The 26,691-nt window shown below is 38.5% G+C and overlaps 1 protein-coding gene and 1 pseudogene across 11 annotated transcripts in view; both read left to right on the top strand.

Moving 5' to 3' along the window:
- Window positions 1-26,691, top strand: part of MIGA1 (mitoguardin 1) — an 84,696-nt gene that overhangs the window by 44,034 nt on the left and 13,971 nt on the right. For all 11 annotated transcript variants that reach the window (XM_077953676.1, XM_028832301.2, XM_077953681.1 and 8 more), the window contains 2 exons: window positions 10,007-10,107; window positions 26,450-26,568. In XM_077953676.1, the coding sequence (XP_077809802.1) occupies window positions 10,007-10,107; window positions 26,450-26,568 (220 nt within the window). The remainder of the gene's footprint in view (window positions 1-10,006; window positions 10,108-26,449; window positions 26,569-26,691) is intronic.
- On the top strand, window positions 14,691-16,506 carry LOC106999291 (nuclear speckle splicing regulatory protein 1 pseudogene; annotated as a pseudogene).

Here is a 26,691-nt window from a genome sequence, read left to right as displayed (position 1 = left end):
TAATCTAGTCACTTCTTTCTTCTTTAAATAAAAGGGGGGAGGGTGTAGAAAGTGCTGTTACTCTTCTAAAGTGTTTGAATGATTCCCATTCCCTTTCCTTCTAATACTCAGTTTGCATTGGCAGCTGTACTTCCCAGTTAGGAATCACAGTTGTTGTGTTGGTCAGTCATAGCATATAAAAATTTTGATAAATAGGGAATGCCAGAGACAACTATTGTGGAAATCTTTTCAGTAGTATCAGGCTGTTTTGTACATACATAATTTCCCATAGGTGAAACTTTGTAAGTCATCACAAATCAAGAACTTTGACAAGTTCTCCTTCTTTCTTTCTCTTTTTTTATTATTCCCACCACCACCATATGTAACTTTTTCTTTTTTCTTTTTTAGAGGAACAGAGTCTCACTCTGTTGCCCAGGCTGGAGTGTAGTGGCATGATCCTAACTCACTGCAGCCTCAAACTCTTAGGCTCAAGTGACCCTCCTACCTCAGTCTCCTGAATAGCTGGGACTACATTGTGTGCACAACCACGCCTGGCTAATGTTTTTGTTTTATGTAGAGATGGGAATCTCAGTATGTTGCCTGGGCTGGTCTTGAACTCTTGGGGTCAAGTGGTCCTCCCGCCTCAGCCTCCCAAAGCACCAGAATTGCAGGCATGAGCCACTGCACCTGCCCCAAGTTCTCTTTTCTTTTGTTTCAGTGGATTTTATTGTATCTCTTTTCAATATTGAGGCACACTGAGGTTAAAAATCAAGAAAATATCATAACTCTGTTAGTTTTTCACTTTCTGAAATTATGTTTTTTCTGATTTTTATATTCAGCTTTGTTCTTTCTGTCAAATTATACTGTAGCATTTTTTAAAAAATCAGAAAATATTATCTATAGTATGTATGGGCAGATAGTCATACAGAATAAACAAAGAGCAGCAGTGGTTTCCTAGACTTGATTATTTAAACAAATTATAACAGACTGTGTTTGGAAAATAGCTTGTCTTGTCAACAGCAGAAGCTTTTCCATTTTTAATAAAAGCATAGAAAGGACAAGGTTCCAAGTCATGTTTAAATTGCTGAATATCACCTGCAGAAAAGTTGTTGACATAGAAGTCAAATGACATTGAGACAATTGGCAGGCTTCGTTGTCTTGCTTGCGTTATAAAATCTACAGTGGACAGCCTGGATTTTAAAAGAAGAGTGGCATCTTTGGAATCTCTACTAGAATCTGCTGAGGTTAAAATAGACCCAGTGTTTTCTGAGTGATAGAAAATAGAATGTGCCTAGTGATGGCAAAAGTGAAATGTAGAAAACCCACTTGGATGGGTCTAAGGAAATAGATCCAGACCTGAAATTCCAAGTTCCAGGACTTCTAGTTTTCTTTAAAACTTGTAAAGCAAATCCTGCTTTGGAAAAAACTCAAGTAATACGTGAATTATGGGATTGTGAAAGAAGGGGTAAGGCTTGAATCCAGTCAGATTTTTGGCCTAGAATATGTGACAGTTGAGTTAAGAGTAAACATTATGGTTTTAATGTACTTCCAAAGAATATCATTGCTTATATCTGTGTACAGTGAATGTTTGAAAAGTTCTGGGTGATTGAGACAATTTAAAATTTTTTTAAATTTTGGATTTACTTATTTTAAAATGTTACCAAAAATAAAAAAGAGCTACTTCACTGAGAGCCGGTGTGATAATTTACAGAGTATTTCAAATTTAATGTACAATCAACCAGTTTGTGGAAACTTTTTTTTTTTTTTTTTTTTTTTGAGATGGAGTCTCTCTGTGTCGCCCAGGCTGGAGTGCAGTGGCGTGATCTCGGCTCACTGCAAGCTCCACCTCCCGGGTTCACGCCATTCTCCCGCCTCAGCCTCCGAGTAGCTGGGACTACAGGCGCCCGCCACCATGCCCGGCTAGTTTTTTGTATTTTTAGTAGAGACGGGGTTTCACCATGTTAGCCAGGATGGTCTCGATCTCCTGACCTCATGATCCACCCGCCTTGGCCTCCCAAAGTGCTGGGATTACAGGCTTGAGCCACCGCGCCCGGCCCGTGGAAACTTTTTAAAATGCACTTCTGATGTTCATTATCATTCATTAAGGAGTGTAAGCTGCATACTTCAGGTTTACAAGATAGTATGGTAAGTTTAGTTAAGTTAGGGCTGGCTATTAGAAACATAAAAAGTAAGCCAGGTGCGGTGGCTCACACCTATAAACCCAGCACTTTGGGAGTTCAAGCTGGGTGGATCACTTGAGGTCAGGAGATCGAGACTAGCCTGGTCAATATGGTGAAACCCCATCTCTACTAAAAATATAGAAATTATCCAGGCGTGGTGACACACCTCTTAATTCCAGCTACTTGGGAGGCTTAGGCACAGGAATTGCTTCAACCTGGGAGGTGGAGGTTGCAGTGAACCAAGATCGCCCCACTGCACTCCAGCCTAGGCAAGAGAGCGAGAGTCTGTTTCAAAAAAAGAAAAAAAGAGAGCGAGAAAGAAAGGTAAAAAAATTAACAGGATTCTGAAAACAAGTTAAAGTCATAGGCAAAATGACCCAGAGTAAGTATACGATAGGCTCTCTAGAGATTTTCGTGTCCTGGGGACGGTCCATTTATTATAATAAATTTTAGTTTACATGAACAAATATTTTAGTGTTTATTGTGTGTTCATTAATCTCCTGAGGACTGTAGGAACCACCAGGAAAAACAAAAGGGAAAGGAAAGAAAGTAAAGTCCATCCACTCAAGTTATGTTACAGATGGGAATATTGAGGAACAGAGAAGATAAGAAACTTGCTCAAGGTTACGCAGCTAATAAGTAACAGAGTCAGTATCGGAATTCAAGCTCTAGAACCCATGGTGTTTAACACTTTTGCTATACTGCCTTACATAGGAGCAAAAAATTTGATAAATTTTGGAGGATGTTTACAGGGGATAATACTTGAGCTGAGTATTAAAAAAAATGTGCTTTTGGGTAGCACGGGGCAAGGGAGCAGGAGAGTAGGTTGTATGTAGAGAAGAAACAGGAGGAATCACAGGCTTGAATAAAGAATGTATTTGGCAATGATAGTAATAGCAAAAATTATTTTATACTCATGATGGACCAAGTACTGTGCCTCCACAAATCTCATATAACTTTTGCAACAACTCTAGGAAATTAGTATTGCTATCCTCAGTTTACCTAGGTGGGTAAGTAGCAAATCAGGATCAGGATCCAGATGCTGACTGGCTGAATCCAGAAACCACGCTTTTACCCACTGCACTACTGTATGGCAAGTGGGGATATGGTGAACATACCCTCAGATAAAGCAGAGAGTTGTGTTTTTTTAAGTAATTGATGGAAAAGAACATTGGATAGGTAGGGTAATCAGAGATAATGGAAAGCTTTGAAAACCAATAGAGGAGCCATCTGATTAGAAAATGGCTTTTTTTTCCCCAAGTTACAATGAAAAACTCAATATACATAATTAGGCTATTCTTCTCTAATAATTACATATGTCAAGTAAAATAGTCTGTGAAAGCACTTAGGAGAATACTTGGACACTTAATAGTCACTCAAAAAATATAAGCTGAATCTGAGTCTTCTAAAGAACTTGGAAGCTCTTTGCACTGTAGTTAAAATATGAACAACGAATGCTCTAACAGCACTGTCCAATAGAAATATAATGTGAGCCACAAATGTAATTTTAAAATTTCTAGTACCCACATTAAAGGCCCAAAAGAAACAGATAAAATTAATTTTAATATATTTTCTTAAGCCCAGTATGTATTAATGTTTTCTGGTTTTTGGTACTAAGTCTTCAGAATCTATTATGTATTTTACACTTGCAGCACATCTCATTTCATGTGTTTAATAGACACATTTAACTAGGAGCTACTGTATTGGACACCAGGGCTCCATAGTTTTATAGCATAGCATCTGGTATCAGATCACCTGAGTTTGAATCCTACTGTTCTCTTTCTTAGATATGTATATATGTAGCAGCTACTTAGCCTCTCTGTGCCTTAGATTCCTGGTACATAAAATGAGAAAACTAATAGTATCTACCTCATCAAAGGGTTATTGTGGGGATTAAAAATAAGATAATACATATAAAGCATATAACTTGGTATCTGGCAAGTATTGAGTGAAAAATAAATATGTATTTTGATTAATCGCATCACGCTTCTATTGTTATGATTAAATAGCAGACATTCCTTAGTTTCCATGTCTTCTCCTTCTTGAAAGTATTTGGTTATCCCCACTTAAACATTCCCACTTAAAATCCTAAACCAATCACTAAATAGCAAAGAAAGGTTGCAGAGCTAGAGAAAAACGGTTATGAGTGGTATATGCTTGGCATTATACATTACTACTGTTGTTGGTATTCACTACAGGGTACAAATAAATTATTTTCGATTTGTTGTTATATTTAACACTCATCAGGTCTTTTGACTTTTGAATCTAGCATCATTATAGATGCTTTCTCAATCAGGATATAAAATTCATGTCTGGTAATAATTTACAGCATCATTGGCAACACTGAAATATAGAAAGCATTCATTTTCTTACCCTGCTTCCTCCTGCCTTTGAAGCTCTGATTGAGCCTTTTCTGCTCTCAGCTATTTGGGACCAAGATATATAGTTGATACTGCTTTCTTTTCTTTCCTTCTATTTAAATCCTTAGAGGAAAGTACACAAAACAAAAAAGTACAATGATTTATCACACATTCTTATGTAATTATCATGTACAGCAAAACGTAAAACATTGACAGCTTTCCAGATGGATCTTCTTGTAATCCCTTCCAGTCACCTGCAGAATGAACCAGTGTCCTGATGCTCAGGCTAATTACCTTCTAGCTTGCTTGCTTATTTATTTATTTATTTATTTATTTATTTATTTATTTATTTATTTTGAGACAGAGTCTCATTCTGTCACCCAGGCTGGAGTGCAGCTGTCCTGATGCTCAGGCTAATTACCTTCCAGCTTATTTATTTATTTAGAGACAGAGTCTCACTCTGTCACCCAGACTGGAGTGCAGTGGTACGATCTTGGCTCACTGCAGCCTCCACCTCCTGGGTTCAGGCAATTCTCGTGCTTCAGAATTCTGAGTAGCTGGGATTACAGGTGCCTGCCAACATACCAGGCTAATTTTTGTATTTTTTGTAGAGGCATGGTTTCGCCATGTTGGCTGGGCTGGTCTCAAACTCCTGACCTCAGGTGATCCACCCACCTCAGCCTCCCAAAGTGCTGGGATTACAGGCATGAGCCACTGTGCCCAGTCACCTTCTAGCTTTTAAAAATAATTTTATCACTAAGCGTGTTTAGTTTTGTCTGTTTTTGAATTTTGCTTGAGTGAATTTAATAATAATTTTTCATTGTGAATGAATTCTGCATATAATCCTTCACTCAACATATTGTTAGATTTATCCATATTACTGCATGTAGCAGCAATTCATTTATTTTCATTGTTGTATAGTATTTCATTGTATGAATATACTATGGTTTGTTTGTTCTGTATTTGGACATTTGTTTTTTTTCCAGTTTGGGGCTATTATAAACAGTATTATTATGAACACTCATGCATATAAGCATGCATTTCTGTAAAACACACCCAAGGGTAGAATTGTTAGATCATAGAGAAAGCAATCTTGAACTTTCATAGGTAATGCCAAACTTTTCAAAGTGGTTCTACCAGTTGTTTCTACCAGTGGTGTGGGAGAGTTTCCACTGACCATACATACTCGACCAAAAAAAAAAAAAAGCCATTTTTCCCCAATTTTAGTGATTCTGGTAGGTGTGTAATGATATTTCACTGTGGTTTTAGGATTTTTTTTTTTTTTTTGGCTGAGAAAAATTCAGTAAGAAGTTTCTGAAAATATTGACTAAGATCAATGAAGCCTTAGGTTTTTTTCTTTTTTTAGAGACAGAGTGTCATTCTGTCACCCAGGCTGGAGTATAGTGGCACGATCATGGCTCACTGCAGCCTTGAACTTGTGGGCTCAAGCGATTCTCCTGCATCAGCCTCCCAAGAAGCTGGAACTTTAGGTGCGTGCCACCACACTCTGCTAACTTTTTAAATTTTTTGTAGAGCTGGAGTCTCTCTTCTGTTGCCCAGGCTGATCTCGAACTCCTCGGGCTCAAGTGATTCTCCCGCCTCAGCCTCCCAAAGTGTTGAGATTACAGACGTGAGCCATTGCACCCGGCTGCCTTTGGTTTTCAATTTTCCATGCTGTCACTGTCTTTCAATACCGCAGTCGAGTTGATAATACTTTTCATTTGTTTTGATTTGTTTTGAGACAGACCGTTGCTCTGTCATCCAGGCTGGAATACAGTGGTGCAGTCTTGGTTCACTGCAGCCTCTGCCTCCCAGGCTCAAGTGATCCTCCTGCTTAGCCTCCCAGGTAGCTGAGACTACAGGTGTGTGCCACTGCACCAGCTAATTTTTTGTAAAGACAGGGTTTTGCCATATTGCCCAGGCTGGTTTTGAACTCCTGGGCTTAAGAGATTCTCCTGCTTCAGCCTCCCAAAGTGCTGGAATTAAAGGCGTGAACCACTGTGCCTGGCCAAGAGTTGATGATACTTCTTTTTTTTTTTTTTTTTTTTTGAGATGGAGTCTTGCTCTGTCACCCAGGTTGGAGTGCAGTGGCGTGATCTTGGCTCAGTGCAACCTCCATCTCCTGGGTTCATGCAATTCTCCTGCCTCAGCCTGCTGAGTAGCTCGGATTACAGGCATGCACCACCATGCCTGGGTAATTTTTGTATTTTTAGTAGAGACAGGGTTTCACCATATTGGTCAGGCTGGTCTTGAACTCCTGACCTCAAGTGATCCACCCACCTCAGCCTCCCAGAGTGCTGGGATTACAGGCGTGAACCACCACACCCAGCCAATGATGATACTTTTAAGAAAGAGTATTTTAAGCTTTAATTGGATGCATGAAAGCAGTTGGTTTGGGATATTGGCCAAGATTCTTTCTTTATACTTTTGACTATCGTATCTAAAAAACAGATGTATTTTTTCTCTTTGTAATAATTTAGCTGCCATTCCAGGAATCATAGCAATTACTGAAATAAGAGGTATAGTCTATGGTTTATGGACTTGGATTTAATGAGTAAATCCTTCTAGTTCCTCTGGAATTGAGCCATTTTTCTTTGTTAGATGTTTTAAAAAATAAAGTACAAGTATGGTAACTGATCTGGATGACATTAAATAGCTAGTTACTGTTGACTAAAGTAAAACAGACTTTTGACATCTCATGGGTAATGTCTGAAAGGTAAAGTAACACTAGATAAATGTCTGTATTCTACTCTGAAAATAGCAAAAGCCATATGGAACCAAGAGTTAATTGACTTGTAAATTTAATCCCACTCTCAGCCGGGTGCAGTGGCTCTCACACCTGTAATCCCAGTACTTTGAGAGGCTGAGGCGGGTGAGTCACCTGAGTTTGGGAGTTCGAGACCAGCCTGGCCAACATGGTGAAACCCTGTCTCTACTAAAAATACAAAAAAATTAGCTGGGAGTGGTGGCACGTGCCTGTAGTCCCAGTTACTCGGGAGGCTGAGGCAGGATAATCACTGGAACCCGGGAGGCGGAGGTTGCGGTGAGCCAAGGTCACACCATTGCACTCCAGCCTAGGCAACAAGAGTAAAACTCTGTCTCAAAATAAATAAATAAAATAAAATAAAATTTAATCCCACTCTGATAATGCCGTGACATAATGAAAATTGTAAAACTGTGATTTCTTTTTGTGAAAGTAATACTGAGAATGGAAAATAATTAAGATAATGCTGTGAAGGTTGTACAGGAGGATTAAGTTTTGTATAAAAGCTCAGTGTGTGTGTATTTGTGTTTAAAAGGCCTTCATATGCACTGAAAAGAGAATTATGGGAGTTTTTCTGGATAATTGTGTCTCCAAAAATACCAGTTTGATAGCTATTTATAAGTGTGAAACAATTATATTGTTTTATTCTCCAGTTTAATAGAAAAATGTAAATTTCTAAAATGTTTTTATAATGGAATAATTTAACCTCAGATTTTGTCCCATTAATAGTCATTTAGTAGTAGAAAGATTTTTAAGATGAAAAGTTTTAGGTACTTTAAAAGGATTGATGTAAATGTCATCTGAAAACAATTATACTTTAAACTTGGAAGGTAAATACTTAAAACGTAAAGTCTGATTTCACCAAACATAAAGTAGGAAAAAAAATGTTACATGTATGATTATTTTTGGTACTTAATAGGAATGAACCTTGCACCACTTGTGGCTTATTCTCTCTTCTGCTTGTTGTAGAGCTTGGAATATAATTGGTTGTGTAACTTTTGATTTAAACATTTAATTGAAGCTAAATTGATGCTTTGAATTAAAAAAAAAAACATACTTCCTGGGTAGAGTCACAAGTTGTGTTTTCTGGTACTTAGGATTTTAAACAGAATTTGACAGATTTCTGGTAGAGGTAATAAATTTTAATTTTGGAAAAATTATGAAAATTTGGAGAATGAAAGCCAAGGAGACTTCTGGTTTCTCTCTCCCTCTCTCTCTCCTTTCTCTTTCTCTTTCTTTTCACAAGGTCTCACTCTGACATCCAGGCTGGAGTGCAGTGGTGCAGTCATAGCTCACTGCAGCCTCAAATTCCTGGAGTCAAGCAGTTTTCCTGCCTCAGCCTCCTGAGCATGTGCCACAACACCTGGCTTTTTTTTTTTTTTTCGAGGTCTCACTGTGTTTCCCAGGCTGGTCTCAAAACTCCTGGACTCAAGTGATCCTCCTGCGTCAGCCTCCCAAAGCACTGGGATGATTACAGGCATGAGCCACCTCAGCCAGCTGGTTTCATTTTAAAGAAGATAGTGTCTGACAAATTTAGCAGATTGAGAATCAAAATAAGAATATATATATTTTTTTCTTTGCTCTTTCATACTTGTGATACATTTTGAAGTTTATTACTTGTTTTCTCCATGTTAGTCACATACGTAAGCAGGAAAGTATTTGTTTGAAAATTTAATGTTAACAATTAAATTCCTGATAATAGTACATGAGGATATTCATACCCACATTCCGAATGACAAGTATTGCTAACAGCCTGTCTTGATAGGGTGAGATTAACCCTTTCCAAAGAATTTGAACTTTTTCAACCTTTTAAAATTTGGGAGGTATTTATATTTGACCCTCAGGTAAGCAGAGTAAACATCAAGGACCTAGGTCTGATTGTTTTTAACTGTTCAGTTTTTAAAGTAGGTCTCATTAAAGCCTGAAAAAGTCACAAATACCTTCTTGTTTTTGTTGTTGTTGTTGTTTGTTTTTTTTTTTTTTTTTGGTGGTGGTGTTTTTTTGAGATAGAGTCTTGATCTGTCCCCCTGGCTGGAGTGCAGTGGTGTGATCTTGGCTCACTGCAACCTCCACCTCCCAGGTTCAACCAATTCTTGTGCCTCAGCCTCCCAACTAGCTGGGACTACAGGCTAATATTTGTATTTTTTTAGTAGAGATGGGGTTTCGCCGTGTTGGCCAGGCTGGTCTCGAACTCCTGACCTCAGGTGATCCACCTGCCTCAGCCTCCCAGAGTGCTGGGATTACAGGTGTGAGCCACTGCACCCGGCTGTGAATTGTTTTAATTGATCAGCTTATCACAAGTGACAGGCCAGATATTTTATGTTAATAATATAGTTGATTTAAATGAACCTACAAGTTCTTGTAATTTGGGCAAGACCACTTGCAAATAAATTGCTCTGTTGCAAACTAGCTGTGATATATGCTGACTTTACCATGTATAGTAGATAATCCAACTCTGGTTATTATGCACTAAAAAGCCCTTTTAATAAAAAATTAAGCTTAATTCCTTCTTAAATTAAAAATGAATATTTGCTTTGTAACACTCTCTCCCCTACTTTGCAGAGTTTCAGATTCAGTTAAACATTGGATACTTACTGTTTTCCTTTTGACACTGGTAGTCTAAATAAAGATAGGGGAAAAAAATCAAAATCAAACTATGGAATGCAAAGTACCACAATGATGTGGAATATCACTTTCTGAACTTTTCACCTTTTACTTTTAAGATAAAGATACAGATATCACCATGAAGGGTAATGTGGATGACTTTGGCCTGCGAGACACCTTGAGCGTCGCATCCACGGATTCCTTTGCTTCAGCAGCAGAGGTAGGACATGTGTGTTCCTAATGAGGATTTCTATTTCTTTTTTAGTGGAAACAACAGTCTTGTCATTATACTGTAATTCAGTTTGGTCACTGTTTATTTAGCATCTACCATGTGGTAGGTACCAGGATACAAAAATGAATAAATCTAACATGAAAATAAGCTCCTACAGGAGCTTACACTCTCTTTAAGGAGATGGACCTGTAAACACGTGATTTGGATGGGCACTTTCATACACTGTAGATTATGGGGGAGGAATAGAAACTAGTAAGTTAATGGAAAGCAATTTTTCAGCTTATATCAAGAGTCTTAAAGATGTTCAGTTTCTTTAGTTCAGAAATCATACTTTTAGATTTTCGTTCTAAGAAGGTGATCAGATTCAAAGATTATATGTTAAAAACAATTCACTGTTGGCCAGGTGCAGTGGCTTACACCTGTAGTCCCAGTACTTCAGGAGGCTGAGGTGGAAAGATTGCTTGAGCTCTGGAGTTTGAGACCAGCCTGGGCAACATAGTGAGACCTTGTCCCTACAAAAAATTTTAAAAATTAACCAGATGTGATAGTGAGTAGCCTATAGTTCTGGTTACTCAGGAGGCTGAGGTGGGAGGATCCCTTAAGCCCAAGAGGTCAAGACTGCAGTGGGCCATGATTGTGGCACTACATTCCAGCCTGGGTTACAGAGCAAGACCCTGTTTCAAAAAAATAAAATAAAAAAAATATATATAGATAGATAAGATAGATAGATATGTATATACACACACACACACACACATTCACTGTGGCATTTTAATAACAATGAAAAATGGAAAACAATCTAATGCCAGATTATGGCACATCTGTAATTAAAAATGTTATAGAGCTATAAACATGTTTCCAATAATTTTAATGTCATGGGAACATATGTTAAGTGAAAAGATTAGTATGTAAAGTTTTATATAGATTGTATGATTATAATTTTGTAAAAAGGAAACAAAAACATGCATGATATATAAGTATATAGGCAGAGGAAAAAAGACTAGCTATAAACAGTAGTGATTACTGAATTATAAATCTGTGGGTAATTTATTTTTCACTGAGATTTAAATTTTTTACCAAAAGAGACTGCTTGCAAAGAGGTCATCTTTTTGTTTTTATTTTTGTACTTAAATCAGCTTTAAAAATTATATGTGACCAATTTTATATCAGAATATTTGCATTTTTACAGTAGATTTTGGATATTATAATTTTAGGTGATCTTTTTTCATAGAAATAGTATTATGCATCTGGCCAGGCACAGTGGCTTATTCCTCTTATCCCAGAACTTTGGGAGGCCAACGTGTGCAGATCACCTGAGGTCAGGAGGTTGAGACCAGCCTGGTCAACATGGTGAAACCCCATCCCTACTAAAAATTTAAAAATTAGCCGGGAATGATGGTGCATGTCTGTAATCATAGCTACTCAGGAGGCTGAGGCACAAGAATCGCTTGTACCTGGGAGGTGGAGGTTGCCGTGTGCCAAGATCGTACCACTGCATTCCAACCTGGGCAACAGAGTGAGACTGTCTCACACACACATGCACAAAAATAGTATTACACATCTATAACTGATATGTGAATTTTATCTCTAGTTTGGAAGCTTTAGATATTCCAATACCTGTACCTTTAACTTTGGATCTGCCTTTTTAAAAGCAGTACTGATTCATAATTTCTTTTGTCCTCTCAAGGTTTTTCTGTATGTGTATATTTCAGCCATCACTTACAGTATCATCTCCTAATTGTTTACATTAAAAAAAATTTTCCGCCGGGCGCGATGGCTCAAGCCTGTAATCCCAGCACTTTGGGAGGCCAAGATGGGCAGATCACAAGGTCAGGAGATCGAGACCATCCTGGCTAACACGGTGAAACCCCATCTCTACTAAAAAAATACAAAAAAAAAAACTAGGCAGGCGCTTGTAGTCCCAGCTACTTGGGAGGCTGAGGCAGCGTAAACCCGGGAGGCAGAGCTTGCAGTGAGCTGAGATCCGGCCACTGCACTCCAGCCCGGGTGACAGAGCGAGTCTCTGTCTCAAAAAAAAAAAAAAAAAAAAATTTTCCACTTATAAGTTTGCAATAGACAGAATATATTTACTTGTTCTATGGGAAAGCTGTTTCCTCTTCCTTTTACTGTTCATTACATACATGTTTATCTTTCTATTCTGTAGATGCTATGTCCTAGATGGTTTGTAAGGAGAAAAATTGCTCTTCACTTTGCACTTTTTTTCCATTGTGAGGAACAATATACCTAATTGCTCTAAAGTTTTTTTTTCTAATATGCAACTTTAAGAAATATTTTGCTAAGTGTTCATTGTACTTACTTTAAATTTATTGTTTAATAAGATTTAATAAAAATTATTAAATACTTGTGGAAAACGAAATGCATGAATATACACAAAAAGGACTTACTATTCAAGAAATATCCTAAGACTGCTTCCATGGTGTAAATGTATGGTCTCAGAATGTGAATGTTCCAAGATAAATTCTTTTATAAGAAATGTTTGTTAAATTATTTTTAACTATATGCCAAGCACTTAAGGTTAAATTAGGGAAAATTGTTTTAATGAAGAAAGTTAATAAGTTAATAGATTCAGAACCTTTTGGGAAGTTAAACAGTTTTTCATCATTCGAAAACGTTTTCAGGATTACCAGAAAGATTTCTTGCCTAGTTAGATTAAAACAATTTCTGGTATAGGTTTTTCTATAAACTAGATCAATCATTTGTGAAAGTGATTAAGAAGATTTTCCTCTATAAGCGTTGCCAAACATTGGTTTGGAACCATGGATGAAGAGTTTTTTGTTTTTTGTTTTTTTTAAATATAGTTTTCTTGATAGTAATTCATATGCCATAAAATTCAGCCTTTTAAACTATAGAGTTCAGTGGTTTTTAGTATGTTTATGTAGTTGTGCAGCCAGCAGTACTTTCTAATTTCAGAACATTTTTATTACCCTAAAACCCCTACCCAATAGCAGTCACTCTCCATCTCCCTTTACCCCCCAGCCCTTGGCACCCAATACCTTCTGACTCTATGAATTTGCCTTATTCTGAACATTTCTTGTAAGTGGAATCATACCATGTGATATGTTGTATTTGACTTTCTTTCACTTAGCATAATATGTTTTCTTTCAAGTTCTGAAAAGTCTTTTTGATATTAGGATACCTTCACATTTTACTCCTAATCCTTCCATCTGTTAAAGAGATTCTTATTTAATAGGTAGAAACTAATATTGCAGAGAGCAGTTTTTAGTTGTAGATTCCTTTTTTTTTTTTTTTTTTTTTTTGAGACGGAGTCTCGTTCTGTCACCCAGGCTGGATGGAGTGCAGTGGTGCGATCTCGGCTCACTGCATGCTCCGCCGCCTCCCGGGTTCACGCCAGTCTCCTACCTCAGCCTCCCGAGTACCTGGGACTACAGGCGCCCGCCACCACGCCTGGCTAATTTTTTTGTATTTTTAGTGGAGACGGGGTTTCACCGTGTTCGCCAGGATGGTCTCGATCTCCTGACCTCGTGATCCGCCCGCCTCAGCCTCCCAAAGTGCTGGGATTACAGGCGTGAGCCACCTCGCCCGGCTGATTCCATTTTTTAAAGAATTACCACTCTGCAATTGTGTATATGTGTTTAATAGAGAAATCATAGGCTTCTCTTAATTTTTTTAAATAGAGATGGGGTTTTGCCATATTGTCCAGGCTGCTCTCAAACTCCTGAGCTCAAGCAATCCTCCCACGTCGGCCTCCCAAAGTGCTGGGATTATAGGCTTGAGCCACTGTGTCTGGCTGAAAATTTTATTTTTTATAATTCAGATACCTCTGCCAGGCACGGTGGCTCACACCTGTAATCCCAGCTCTTTGGGAGGCCGAGGCAGGCAGATCACGAGGTCAGGAGATTGAGACCATCCTGGCTAACATGGTGAAACCCCGTCTCTGCTAAAAATACAAAAAATTAGCCTGGCGTGGCGGCGGTCACCTGTGGTCCCAGCTACTCAGGAGGCTGAGACAGGAGAATGGCATGAACCCGGGAGGCGGAGCTTGCAGTGAGCCGAGATCGCGCCACTGCACTCCAGCCTGGGCAACAGAGCGAGACTCTGTCTCAAAAAATAAAATTAAAGGCCGGGCGCAGTGGCTCGCGCCTGTAATCCCAGCACTTTGGGAGGCTGAGGCAGGCGGATCACGAGCTCAGGAGATCGAGACCATCCTGGCGAACACGGTGAAACCCCGTCTCTACTAAAAAAATACAAAAAGTTAGCCGGGCGCGGTGGCGGGCGCCTGTAGTCCCAGCTACTCGGGAGGCTGAGGCAGGAGAATGGCGTGAACCCGGAGGCAGAGCTTGCAGTGAGCCGAGATCGTGCCACTGCAATCCAGCCTGGGCGACAGAGCCAGACTCCGTCTCAAAAAAAAAAAAAATAAATAAAATAAAATAAAGTAAAATAAAATAAAATAAAATAAATTTTTTAGATACCTCTACTTGTACTCTAAATGGAACCTTGGAAAGCTTTTGCTATACACACCTCTCTGATTTGACAACACTTATTTATAGCAATCCAAAAACTACACCAATAATAGGGCCACTTTCAGCCATCACGGGAGCAAGATGGCGATTCTGGGCAGGCAGTATGGGCTTATTTTGCCAAAGAAAACACAGCAGTTGCATCCTATTTTGCAAAAATCATCAGTGTTTGGGAATGATTCTGATGATGATGATGAGACCTCCATGAGTGGAAGCCTTCAGAGGGAAGCTGCTGAGAATAGCAGGCTGTGAAACAGACCAAACTGGAATCCAGAAGGCCCTTGAAGAAGATGCTACTGTGTATGAATATGACAGTATTTATGATGAAATGCAGAAAAAACAGGAGGAAAACAATCCCAAATTGCTTTTGGGGAAAGACTGAAAGCCCAAGTATATTCACAACTTGCTAAAAGCAGTTGAGATCAGAAAAAAGGAACAGGAAAAAAGAATGGAAGAGAAAATACAGAGAGAACGAGAAATGGAAAAGGGAGAATTTGATGATAAAGAGGTATTTGTGACATCTGCATATAAGAAAAAACTGCGAGAGAGAGCTGAAGAAGAAGAAAGAGAAAAGGGGGCAGTTGCCCTGGAAGCATGTTTGGATGTAATCAAGCAGAAAGATCTCAGTGGATTTTATAGGCACTTATTAAATCAAGCAGTTGGTGAAGAGGAAGTACCTAAATGCAGCTTTTGTGAAGCCAGATCTGGTATAAAGGAAGAGAAATCAAGGGGCTACTCCGATGAAGTAAGTTCAAAAACCAGAGTACCACAAAAGAAATGCATTCTTCAAACTGATGTGAAAGTAGAGGAAAACTCAGATGCAGACAGTGACTTTGATGCTAAGAGCAGTGAGGATGATGAAATAGAAGAAACTAGAGTGAACTGCAGAAGGGAAAAGGTCGTAGAGACCCCTGAGAATGACCCCCAAGCACCACAGGAATCAAAACCACTCTCAGTCAGCTAGTGAAGAAAGAGGGCACAGTGCCAGACACCACATGAAAGGATCACGAACGTCGAGAGGACACGTGAAAAGGGAAGATCAGCACCAACAGAAGCAATCCAGAGACCAGGAGAACCATTACAGACTGATTACCAGAAAGGAAGGGATTCTCATAGGCACAGGAGGCCAGTCACAGAGATTCCCATTGGAAGAGGCATGAACAGGAAGATAAACCAAGGATGAGAGACCAAAGAGAAAGAAGTGACAGAGTGTGGAAAAGGGAGAAAGACAGGGAGAAATATTCCCAAAGAGAACAAGAAAGAGACAACAAAATGGTCAGAACCGACACAGTGAGAAAGGAGAGAAGGAAGAGAAAAGCAAAGCAAAGGAAGAGCATATGAAAGTAAGGAAGGAAAGATATGAAAATAATGGTAAATACAGAGATAGAGAAAAATGAGAAGTAAGTGTTCAGTCTTCGGAAAGAAATTGAGACAGAAAGGAAAGCAGCCCAAGTTCTAGGGCAAAGGATAAATTTCTTGACCAAGAAAGATCCAACAAAATGAGAAACATGGCAAAGGACAAAGAAGTAAACCAGGAGAAACCCGCTAATTCTTAATAATCACTGGGAGCAAAACAGAGACTCACAGAGGAAAGGCAAGAAGAGAAGGGTAAAGAACAAGAGAGACCACCTGAGGCAGTGAGCAAGTTTGCAAAGAGGAACAACGAAGAAACTGTAATGTCAGCTAGAGATAGGTACTTGGCCAGGCAGATGGCGCAGGTTAATGCAAAGAGCTATATTGAGAAAGAAGATGATTGATGGCTACCCCAAGAGAAAGATTTAAGGAAGCCCAGAAAACTGTAATTCCTGGAACCTGCTGTGTAAAACCATAAAGGAGTGTGTTGCCAGTAGTTTGGAGGGCATTTTAAAATTTATTTTCAAAATTTTAGGTTAAAACCAAAAGTCTTACATCTTGGATGCTTGGATGTGAATGTTTGGCTGAATTTATATATAGTGTGTACTTATCAATACCATATTCTTTGTTGTATTCAAGAACTGCAAGAGTGTACTAATTCCCTGTGGGTACATAATGAGGAAAATTGGCTTCACTACAACCATTAAAAAATAATTTTGGCCAGATGCGGTAGCTCATGCCTGTAATACAAACATTTTGGGAGGCGAGGCAGAAGGATCACTTGAGGCCAGACATACAAGACCAGCCTAGGCAGGATAATGAGACCTTGTCTCTATTTAAAAAACAAAAGGCCTGGCATGGTGGTTCATGCTTGTAGTCCCAGCTGCTTGAGAGGCTGAGGCAGGAAGATCATTTGAGCCTAGGAATTCGATGTTACAGTGAGCTATGATCATACCACTGCACTCCAACCTGGGCAACAGAGCAGGACTCTGTCTCTAAAAAAAATTGTTTTTAATAAATAATTGAACTCTTCTAATAATGTTGGTTTTGTTGCAGGAAATACTGTATTTCAGATAAAATATTATTTTATAAATATTGTATTTCAGATAAAATGGATTTGAACAATAGAAAATATACTTTATGTTCTGAAATTTGTATTAAAGTATAAAATGTGGATCATCTTGTCTAAATAGCTTACAGCATAGTTGGCTTAAATGAAAATAAAAAATAGTGATATGTTTTAAAAATACACCAATAATAATATACAAAGCAACAAAGATGAATATTTAGGATACTTATAACCTGAAAAGGCGGGGAGGGCTATATCTATCATTTAAAATTTTTCTTCTATGAAAGTATGAAGGCATGGCCGCCCATGGTGGCTCACGCCTGTAATCCCAGCACTTTGGGAGACTGAGATGGGCAGATCACCTGAGGTCAGGAGTTCTAGACCAGCCTGGCCAACATGGTGAAACCCAGTCTCTGCTAAAAATACAAAAATTAGCCAGTGTGGTGGCACGCGCCTGTAATCCCAACTACTTAGGAGGCTGAGGCAGGAGAATCGCTTGAACATGGGAGGCGGAGGTTGCAGTAAGCCGAGATTGTGCCACTGTACTCCAGCCTGGGCAACAGAGTGAGACTCTGTCTCTCTCAAAAATATATATATACACACATATATATATATATACACACACACACATATATATACATATATATATATATACGTATATATATATATATGAAGGCTTGACTGGGGCTGAAAGATCTGTTCCCAACATAGGAAAGTTGGTGCTATCCATTAACAGAAGACCTAAGTTTCTCACCACATTGACTTTTCTGTAGGACTATTTGAATATCTTTACAGCATGGCAGCTGGCTTCCCGCAGAGGGAGTAACCCAAGAGTGGGCAAGGTGGAAGTGATGACTGTTTTGACCTATCCTCAGAAATCTCATTCTGTCATATCCACAATGTGCTGTTGGTTACACAGGTTAGCCCTATTCAATGTGGGATGCGGTGTGAGTAACCAGGGTGAGAGAATCATTGAAGACCAGTTTGGAGGGCAGGTATTTTAAGTTCCTATTTTCTATTAAGGGATACAGATTGCTAACAACCTGCTTTCTTTAATTGTAAGTCTTATTTATAATTTTAAGTGATTGATTTCAAAGGAAAATGTAAACATGTATAAAATGGTCCACATTAAAATAGAACTTAGCCTATTTAATGTCCCTACTTGTAATAATCTTGAGACTTTAGACATTTTCATTCACGGTCAGAGGACCTGGTCTGGATTAAGGCTTTTAAAAAATATTACTTCAAATTTAACATAGTAATTACATGCCAAGGAGGATAAGGCTCAGTCCATCTTGTACCTCATGGGGCCCAAGAAAAGTAATTTAGGATGTTTGAAATCTGTAGCTAATCCCCAAGCACAGTTTTCACTGGTTGAGATGTAGGAGTTACCTATTTATCTGTTTTTATTGTTGGCTGTTGTTGTTGACTTGTTTGATTTCTTTTTTTCTTTCTTTCTTTTTTTTTTTTTTTTTTTGAGACGGAGTTTTGCTCTTGTCGCCCAGGCTGGAGTGCAATGGCACGGTCTTGGCTCACTGCAACCTCTACCTCCTGGGTTCAAGTGATTCTCCTGCCTCAGCCTCCCAAGTAGCTGGAATTATAGGCACCTGCCACCACACCCAGCTAATTTTTGTTATTTTTAGTAGAGACGGGGTTTTGCCATATTGGCCAGGCTGCTCTCGAACTCCTGACCCTCAGATGATCCACCCACCTCGGCCTCCCAAAGTGCTAGGATTACAGGCATGAGCCACTGTGCCCGGCCTTGTTTGATTTCTTTTATGGTCATATTTATGGTATATGACCATAATATTTGGGAAATATTGGGAAATATGGGAGATAACTAAAAAGGTAGGATGATGATTTAGTGTGAACAAATATAGTATTTTCTTTTTGAAAATATTAAAATTAGTTTTTAAAATGTAGCCTTTTGGGAGAAGAATAATTTCAAAATATATGGGAAATTTCATTTCAGCTAGTAAAAAAAAAGGACCCCCTTTTAATAGTAAATTGCATGTTCCATAGCTGCAATTAACTGCATTATTGACTGCTGCTTCTGAAATAACTTCTCAGCTCTATTTAAATGTTAATTTTTTTCTAAAACCTGTTAAAACATTTTTGGGAATTTTGTTGAAAAATTCTTCCTATATGATGTATTCTGAAATGAGAATTTCAACCAATGTTTTAATGAGTTTCTTTTTGCTTAAAAAAGTTTAATGATTTAAATAAATGTTTCTGAGCTGAAATTGTCTCTTAAGAGTTAATAATGGTATCTAGTATCAAATTTTCAACATGATATATTCTCACAGCTGCAGTCCTATTTTAGGAGGCTTCTTTAGACGATTATTTCAACCAAACCAACAAATAAGCAAGGTAGATCAATAATTCAAGACTCAACTCTGGAATCTCCCATTGTTGGATTGTCTTTTTATTATTATTAGAAATTATTTCATGTAGAGGGTTTAATTGGAGCCCAGTTTAGTTTTTTTTTTTTTTTTTTTTGAGACAGAGTCTTACTCTGTCACCCAGGTTGGAGTGTAGTGGTGTGATCTCAGCTCACTGCAACCTTGCAACCTCTACCTCCCAGGTTCAAGTGATTCTTCTGCCTCAGCCTCCCAAGTAGCTGGGATTACAGGCATGTGCCACCATACCCGGCTAATTTTTGTATTTTTAGTAGAGATAGGGTTTCGCCATGATAGCCAGACTGGTCTCGAACCTCAAGTGATCTGCCCACATCAGCCTCCGAAAGTGCTGGGATTACAGGTGTGAGCCACCTCACCTGGCCCCCAGTTTACTTCTTAGGAATTTTTTTGATTAGAGAATAGAGAATACTAATAGTAGGTATATGTGGGTCCTATTTGTTTTGACAGTGGTACAGACATTTAAAACGGTTTAATATCTAAAGAATTTTCATTCTAAGTTATTTTTAAAAAGCTGTTTAGTTTTTCTTAGCCTCAAGAAGACTTTGCCTTTTAGCATAACATATATTCCTTAAAATATGAGGGAAAATGTTACTTAGAGAATATATACCGTGAGATACTGTCATCTCTTCATACCTTTTTTTTTTGCATCTGGCCTAATGGACATATTTATACATTATAAATATTGCTGATGCTGAAACTTCTTATCTCTTGGCTCTTTGGATAAGGCTGAAAGGGTATAATTTGGTGCTTAATAATGTGCCTGGGTTTAAATTTTATCATTTAGTTGTGGGATTTGGGGTAAGTTCCTGCTAATTTAATCTCCGTTTCTTCGTCTGTAAAATGTGGATTATTTATTTCTTTGTTTGAGAGAGAGAATCTCACTGTCTCCTAAGCTGGAGTGCAGTGGTACGATCTTGACTCACTGCAATCTCCACTTCCTGGGTTAAAGTGATTCTTCTGCCTCAGCCTCCCAAGTAGCTGGGATTACAGGCATGCGTCACCACACCTGGCTGATTTTTATATTTTTAGTAGAGGTGGGGCTTCGCCACGCTGGCCAGGCTGGTCTCCAACTCCTGACCTCAAGTGATCCGCCTGCCTTGGCCTCCCAAAGTGCTGGGATGACAGGTGTGAGCCATTGCACCCGGCACAATTTGAATAATAGTACTTACTTTATGAGCTTTTGTAAGGATTAAATAAATCAAATGAAAGCATTAGCACAGCACTGGCTGCATGTGAAATACCAAAACCAAAGCCTTGAGAGTTACTTCTAGAATTATAGAGTAGACATTCAAAAGTCTCCTCCACAAAGCAAAAAATGTCAAAAACAAAATTTTCAGAATAGTGAAAATGCATGAAAGACTTGCAAAAATTCAGAGAACACTGAATCAAGTAAAATGGCTGAATCTCCATAAGAGCAGTGAGTTCTGTGGATTTTTAATTTGCTCTCTTTCTTTTTAATAAAAAAATATTTTGGGGTGTGAGAGCAGAGTACAAGCTGTAGTGTCAGGAGTCATGGCAGGACAAGCATTTGGAAGTTTCTTCCACCCTGACCAAGTATTGGTTGAAAGGTGTGCTGTAGAAACTACAACCAAAGGAGGCATTATGGTCAGGCACTGTGAAATGTAAAAATGGGCGGGAGGATCACTTGAGCCTGGGAAGTCAAGGCTGCAATGAACCATGATTGTGCCACTGCACTGCTGCCTGGGTGACCTGACAAAAACAGAAAAACCCACACACACACACACAACGACACAACGGAGGCATTATGCTTCCAGAAAAATCTCAAGGAAAAGTATTGCAAGCAGCAGTAATAGCGGTTGCTGTTGGATCAGGCTCTAAAGGAAAGACTGGAGAGATTCAACCAGTTAGTGTGAAAGTTGGGGATGAAGTTTTTTTCCTAGAATATGGAGGTGTCAGGATTATTTCTTATTTTGTTTTATTTTTCCATAAGTTATTGGGATACAGGTAGTATGTGGTTACATAAGTTCTTTAGTGGTGATTTGTGAGACTTTGGTGCACCTATCACCTGAGCAGTATATACTGCAGCACCATTACTGCACCATATTTGTAGTCTTTTATCCCTCACCCCCCTCCCACCATTCCCCAAAGTCCATTGTATCATTCTTTTGCCTTTGCGTCCTCATAGCTTAGCTCCCACGTATCAGTGAGAACATATGATGTTTGGTTTTCCATTCCTGAGTTACTTCACTTAGAATAATAGTCTCCAGTCTCATCCCGGTCACTGCAGATGCTGTTAATTCATTCCTTTTTATGGCTGCACAGTATTCCTTCATCTATACATACCACAGTTTCTTTATCCACTTGTCAATCGATGGGCATTTGGGTTGGTTCTACAATTTTGATTCACAATTTTGCAATTGTGAACTGTGTTGCTATAAACATGCATGTGCAAGTACCTTTTTTGAATAATGACTTCTTCTCCTCTAGGTAGATACCCAGTAATGGGATTGCTGGATCAAATGGTAGTTCTACTTTTAGTTCTTTAAGGAATCTCCACACTGTTTTCCATAGTGGCTGTACTAGTTTACATTCCCACCAGCAGTGTAGAAGTGTTCCCTGATCACCGCATCCACACCAACATCTACTGTTTTTTTATTTTTTGATTATGGCCATTCTTGCAGGAGTAAAGTAGGTATTGCACTGTGGTTTTGATTTGCATTTCCCTGATCATTAGTGATGTTGAGCATTTTTTTCATATGTTCATTGGCCATTTGTATATCTTCTTTTGAGAATTGTCTATTCATGTCCTTAGCCCACTTTTTGATGGAATTGTTTTTTTCTGATTTGAGTTCATTGTAGATTCTAGATATTAGTCCTTTGTCAGATGTAGAGATTGTGAAAATTTTCTCCCACTCTGTGGGTTGTCTGTTTACTTTGTCAACTGTTCCTTTTGCCATGCAAAAGCTCTTTTGTTTAATTAGGTCCTAGCTATTTCTTTGTTTTTATTGCATTTGCTTTTGGGTTCTTGGTCATGAAATCCTTGCCTAAGCCAATGTCTGGAAGGGTTTTTCCAATGTTATCTTCTAGAATTTTTGTAGTTTCAGGTCTTAGGTTTAAGTCCTTAATCCGTCTTGAGTTGATTTTTGTATAAGGTGAGAGATGAGGATCCAGTTTCATTCTCCTATATGTGGCTAGCCAATTATCCCAGCACTGTTTGTTGAAAAGGGTGTCCTTTCCCCATTTTGTGTTTTTGTTTGTTTTGTCAAAGATCAGTTGGCTGAACTGTTTGGGTTTATTTATGTGTTCTCTCTTTTCTGTTCCATTGGTCTATGTGCCTATTTTTATACCAGTACCACACTGTTTTGGTGACTGTGGCCTTATAGTATAGTTTGAAATCAGGTTGTGTGATGCCTCCAGTATTCTTTTTGCTTAGTCTTGCTTTGGCTGTGCAGGCTCTTTTTTGGTTTCATATGAATTTTAGAAGTGTTTTTTCTAATTCTGTGAAGAATGATGGTGGTATTCTGATGGGGATTGCATTGAATTTGTAGATTGCTTTTGGCAGTATGGTCATTTTCACAATATAGATTCTACCCATCCTTGAGCATGGGATGTGTTTCCATTTGTTTGGGTTGTCTGTGATTTCTTTCAGCAGTGTTTTGTAGTTTTCCTTGTAGAGGTCTTTCGACTCCTTGGTTAAGTATATTCCTAATTATTTTATTTTTGTTTTGTAGCTGTTGTAAAAGGGATTGAGTTCTTGATTTGATTCTCTGCTTGGTCACTTGTTGGTATATAGAAGAGCTACTGATTTGTGTACATTAATCTTGTATCTGGAAACTGCTGAATTCTTTTATCAGTTCTAGGAGCTTTCTAGAGTTGTCTTAGGGTTTTCAAGGTAAACAATCATATTGTCAGCAAACAGTGACAGTTTAACTTCGTCTTTACTGATTTGGATGCCCTTTATTTCTTTCTCTTGTCCGATTGCTCTGGCTAGAACTTCCAGTTCTGTGTTGAAGAGGAGTGGTGAGAGTGGGCATCCTTGTCTTGTTCCCATTCTCAGAGGGAATGCTTTCAACTTTTCCTCATTCTGTATTATGTTGGCTGTGGGTTTGTCATAGATGGCTTTCATTACATTAAGGTATGTCCCTTGTATGCCAATTTTGCTGAGAGTTCTAATCATAAAGGGATGCTGGATTTTGTCAAATGCTTTTTCTGCATCTATTGAGGTGATCATGTGATTTTTGTTTTTAATTCTGTTTATGTGGTGCATCACATTTATTGACTTCTGTATGTTAAGCCATCCCTGCATCCCTGGTATGAAACCCACTTGATCATAGTGGATTATCTTTTTGATATGTTGTTGGATTCAATTAGCTAGTATTTTGTTAAGGATTTTAGCATCTATGTTCATCAAGGATATCGGTCTGTAGTTTTGTTTTTTGGTTATGTCCTTTTCTGGTTTTGGTATTAGGGTGATGCTGAATTAGGGAGGGTTCCTTCTTTCTCTATCCTGGGGAGTAGTGTCAAAATGATTGGTACTGATTCTTCTTTGAATGTCTGGTAGAATTCTCCTGTGAATCCGTCTGGTCCTGCACTTTTTTTTATCAGTAATTTTTAAATTACCATTTCAGTCTTGCTGCTTGTTATTGGTCTGATCAAGGTATCTAATTCTTAAGATTTAAGATAGGAAGATTATATTTTTCCAGGAATTTATCATCTCTTCTGGGTTTTTTAGTTTATGTGCATAAAGGTGTTCATAGTAACCTTGAATGATCTTTTGTATTTCAGTGGTGTCAGTTGTAATATCTCCTGTTTCTTTTCTTAGTGAGGTTATTGGGGTTTTCTCTCTTCTTTTCTTGGTTAATCTTGCTAAAGGTCTATCAATTTTATTTGTGTTTTCAAAGGGCCAGCTTTTTGTTTCATTTATCTTTTGTATTGGTTTTTTGGTTTCAATTTTATTTATAAAATTGAAAATCGGTTTATTTTAATAACTGATCTTGGTTATTTCCTTTCTTCTTCTGGGTTTGGGTTTGGTTTGTTCTTGTTTCTCTAGTTGCTTGAGGTATGACCTTAGATTGTCTGTTTGTGCTTTCAGACTTTTTGATGTAGGTGTTTAGGCCTATGAACTTTCCTCTTAGCACCGCCTTAGCTGTATTCCGGAGGTTTTGATACTTTGTATCATTTTTGTCATTCAGTTTGAAGAATTTTTAAATTTCCATCATGATTTTGTTTTTGACCCAGTGCTCATTCAGAAGCAGGTTATTTGATTTCTATGTATTTGCATAGTTTTGAAGGTCCCTTTTGGAGTTGATTTCCAGTTTTATTCCACTGTGGTCTGAGAGAGTGCTTGATATAATTTCAGTTTTTAGTATTGAAATGTCAGGTACTATTACATTCATTGTGCTCTTTGTTGCCTGTGTACTTTGGTTTTTTTGTTTTTGCTTTGTAACTTGTGTTTGTTTATTTATTTATTTATTTAGTCTTGGAGTTTCACGCTTGTTGCCCAGGCTGGTCTTGAACTCCTGACCTCAGGTGATCCGCCTGCTCCAGCCTCCCAAAGTGCTGGAAAGTGCTGGGATTACGGGCATGAGTCACCGCACCTGGCCCCCTCTAATTTTTTTAATTAGAGGATGTGGTGGTGCGTACCTGTAGCCCAGCTACTTGGGAGGCAGAGGCAAGAGGATCACTTGAGCCCAGGAGTTTGAGGCTGCAGAGTTATGATAGTGCCACTGCACTACAGCTTGGGTGACAGAGCGAGATCCTGTCTCTTCCAAACAAAACGCTCTAGAAGTTTTCTGGGTTTTTTGTTTTTTTTTTTTTTTTTTTGCTTAGCTGGCTACCCTATAGTGTTTCCAATTGTTTTTTAATGAGCTTTCAGAAGATTGGAATTTCATTTGTAGAGTTCTGCTAGCCAAAAGCACGACTGTCTTTCAGTTATGCAAAAGTTAATCAAAGCTACATAAAAGGAAATATTTCTTAGAATAGCAACATTGAGCTTATTTTGTTGTTTTTGTACTAAGTTTTGCTTCATTATAATCATAGGTTATAATACTTGTAAGTACTCTGTGGATGATGAAATTCTCCTCTTTTTAAAAAATGCTTCCTCGGTTGTTCTTATTGGTGAACTATAAGATATAGTATTGCTGATCAGACACGGTGGCTCACGCCTGAATCCCAGCACTTTGGGAGGCTGAGGCAGGCGGATCGCTTGAGGCCAGTTCAAGACCAGCCTGGCCAACATGGCAAAACTCCATCTCTACTAAAATATAAAAATTAGATGGATGTGGTGGCGTGCACCTGTAATCCCAACTACTCTGGAGGCTGAGGCAGGATTGAACCTGGGAGGTGGAGGCTGCAGTGAGCCAAGATCCTGCCACTGTACTCCAGCCTGGGTGACAGAGTGAGACCCTGTCTCAAAAAAAAAAAAGAGATATAATTTTGCTTTTCTGTATGTTCTGTGGATTTAAGTAATTGGATTCAGAATGAACTAGCTTGTTAAAAGTTTTACTCTTTTTAACAACTGAATTTTGAAATAAAATGAATTCAGATTTTATTAGCTATAAAATCCTATTAAATGGTTTTTATGGTTTAATCAAATTTATTGTATTGATGTTAGCAAAATCCTATTTTCTTTCTTTTATAGTTTATCTTATATCAGTGTATTCTGCTTTTTGGTTTTCTGGGTTTTTGTTTTGTTTTGTTGTTTTTGAGACAGGGTCTGGCTTTGCCAACGGGTCTGGCTTTGCCAACGAGCCTGGAATACAGTGATACAATCACAGCTCACTGCAACTTCAACCTCCTGTACTCAAGTGATCCCCCCACCTCAACCTCCTGGATAGCTAGGACCACAGGTGCTTGTCTCCACACCTGACTACTTTTTAAAAATTTTTGTAGAGACAGGGTCTTACCATGTTACCCAGGCTGGTTTCAAACTCCTGGGTTCAAGTGATCCTCCCAAAAAGTATTGCAATTACAGGCATGAGCCACTACACCTAGCACCTGTATTCCGTTCTAACCCACTGTGCTCTTAGCTTGCAGAACACAGAGAAGTACGGCATACCTACAGCCTGGAGTCTCTTTGTCACTGCCCATTTTACGAGGAAGCCATGCATTTAGTTGAAGAAGGAAAAATTTACTCCAGAGTACTGAGGTACCATTTCAGTTTTGTTTATGTTTATGAAGGATATTAAGGTGTTTGTGTGGTACTTATTAAAAATGCTTATGAGAATAGGAGAAAATATGTTTTTAGGTCCAAGTAAAGAAAAAATTGTTT

This window comes from Macaca mulatta, chromosome 1, assembly GCF_049350105.2.
Source record: "Macaca mulatta isolate MMU2019108-1 chromosome 1, T2T-MMU8v2.0, whole genome shotgun sequence".
Classification (NCBI taxonomy): Eukaryota; Metazoa; Chordata; class Mammalia; order Primates; family Cercopithecidae; genus Macaca; species Macaca mulatta.
Note: the sequence above shows the minus strand (reverse complement) of the source record. Positions and strands in the feature narration are given on the sequence as shown.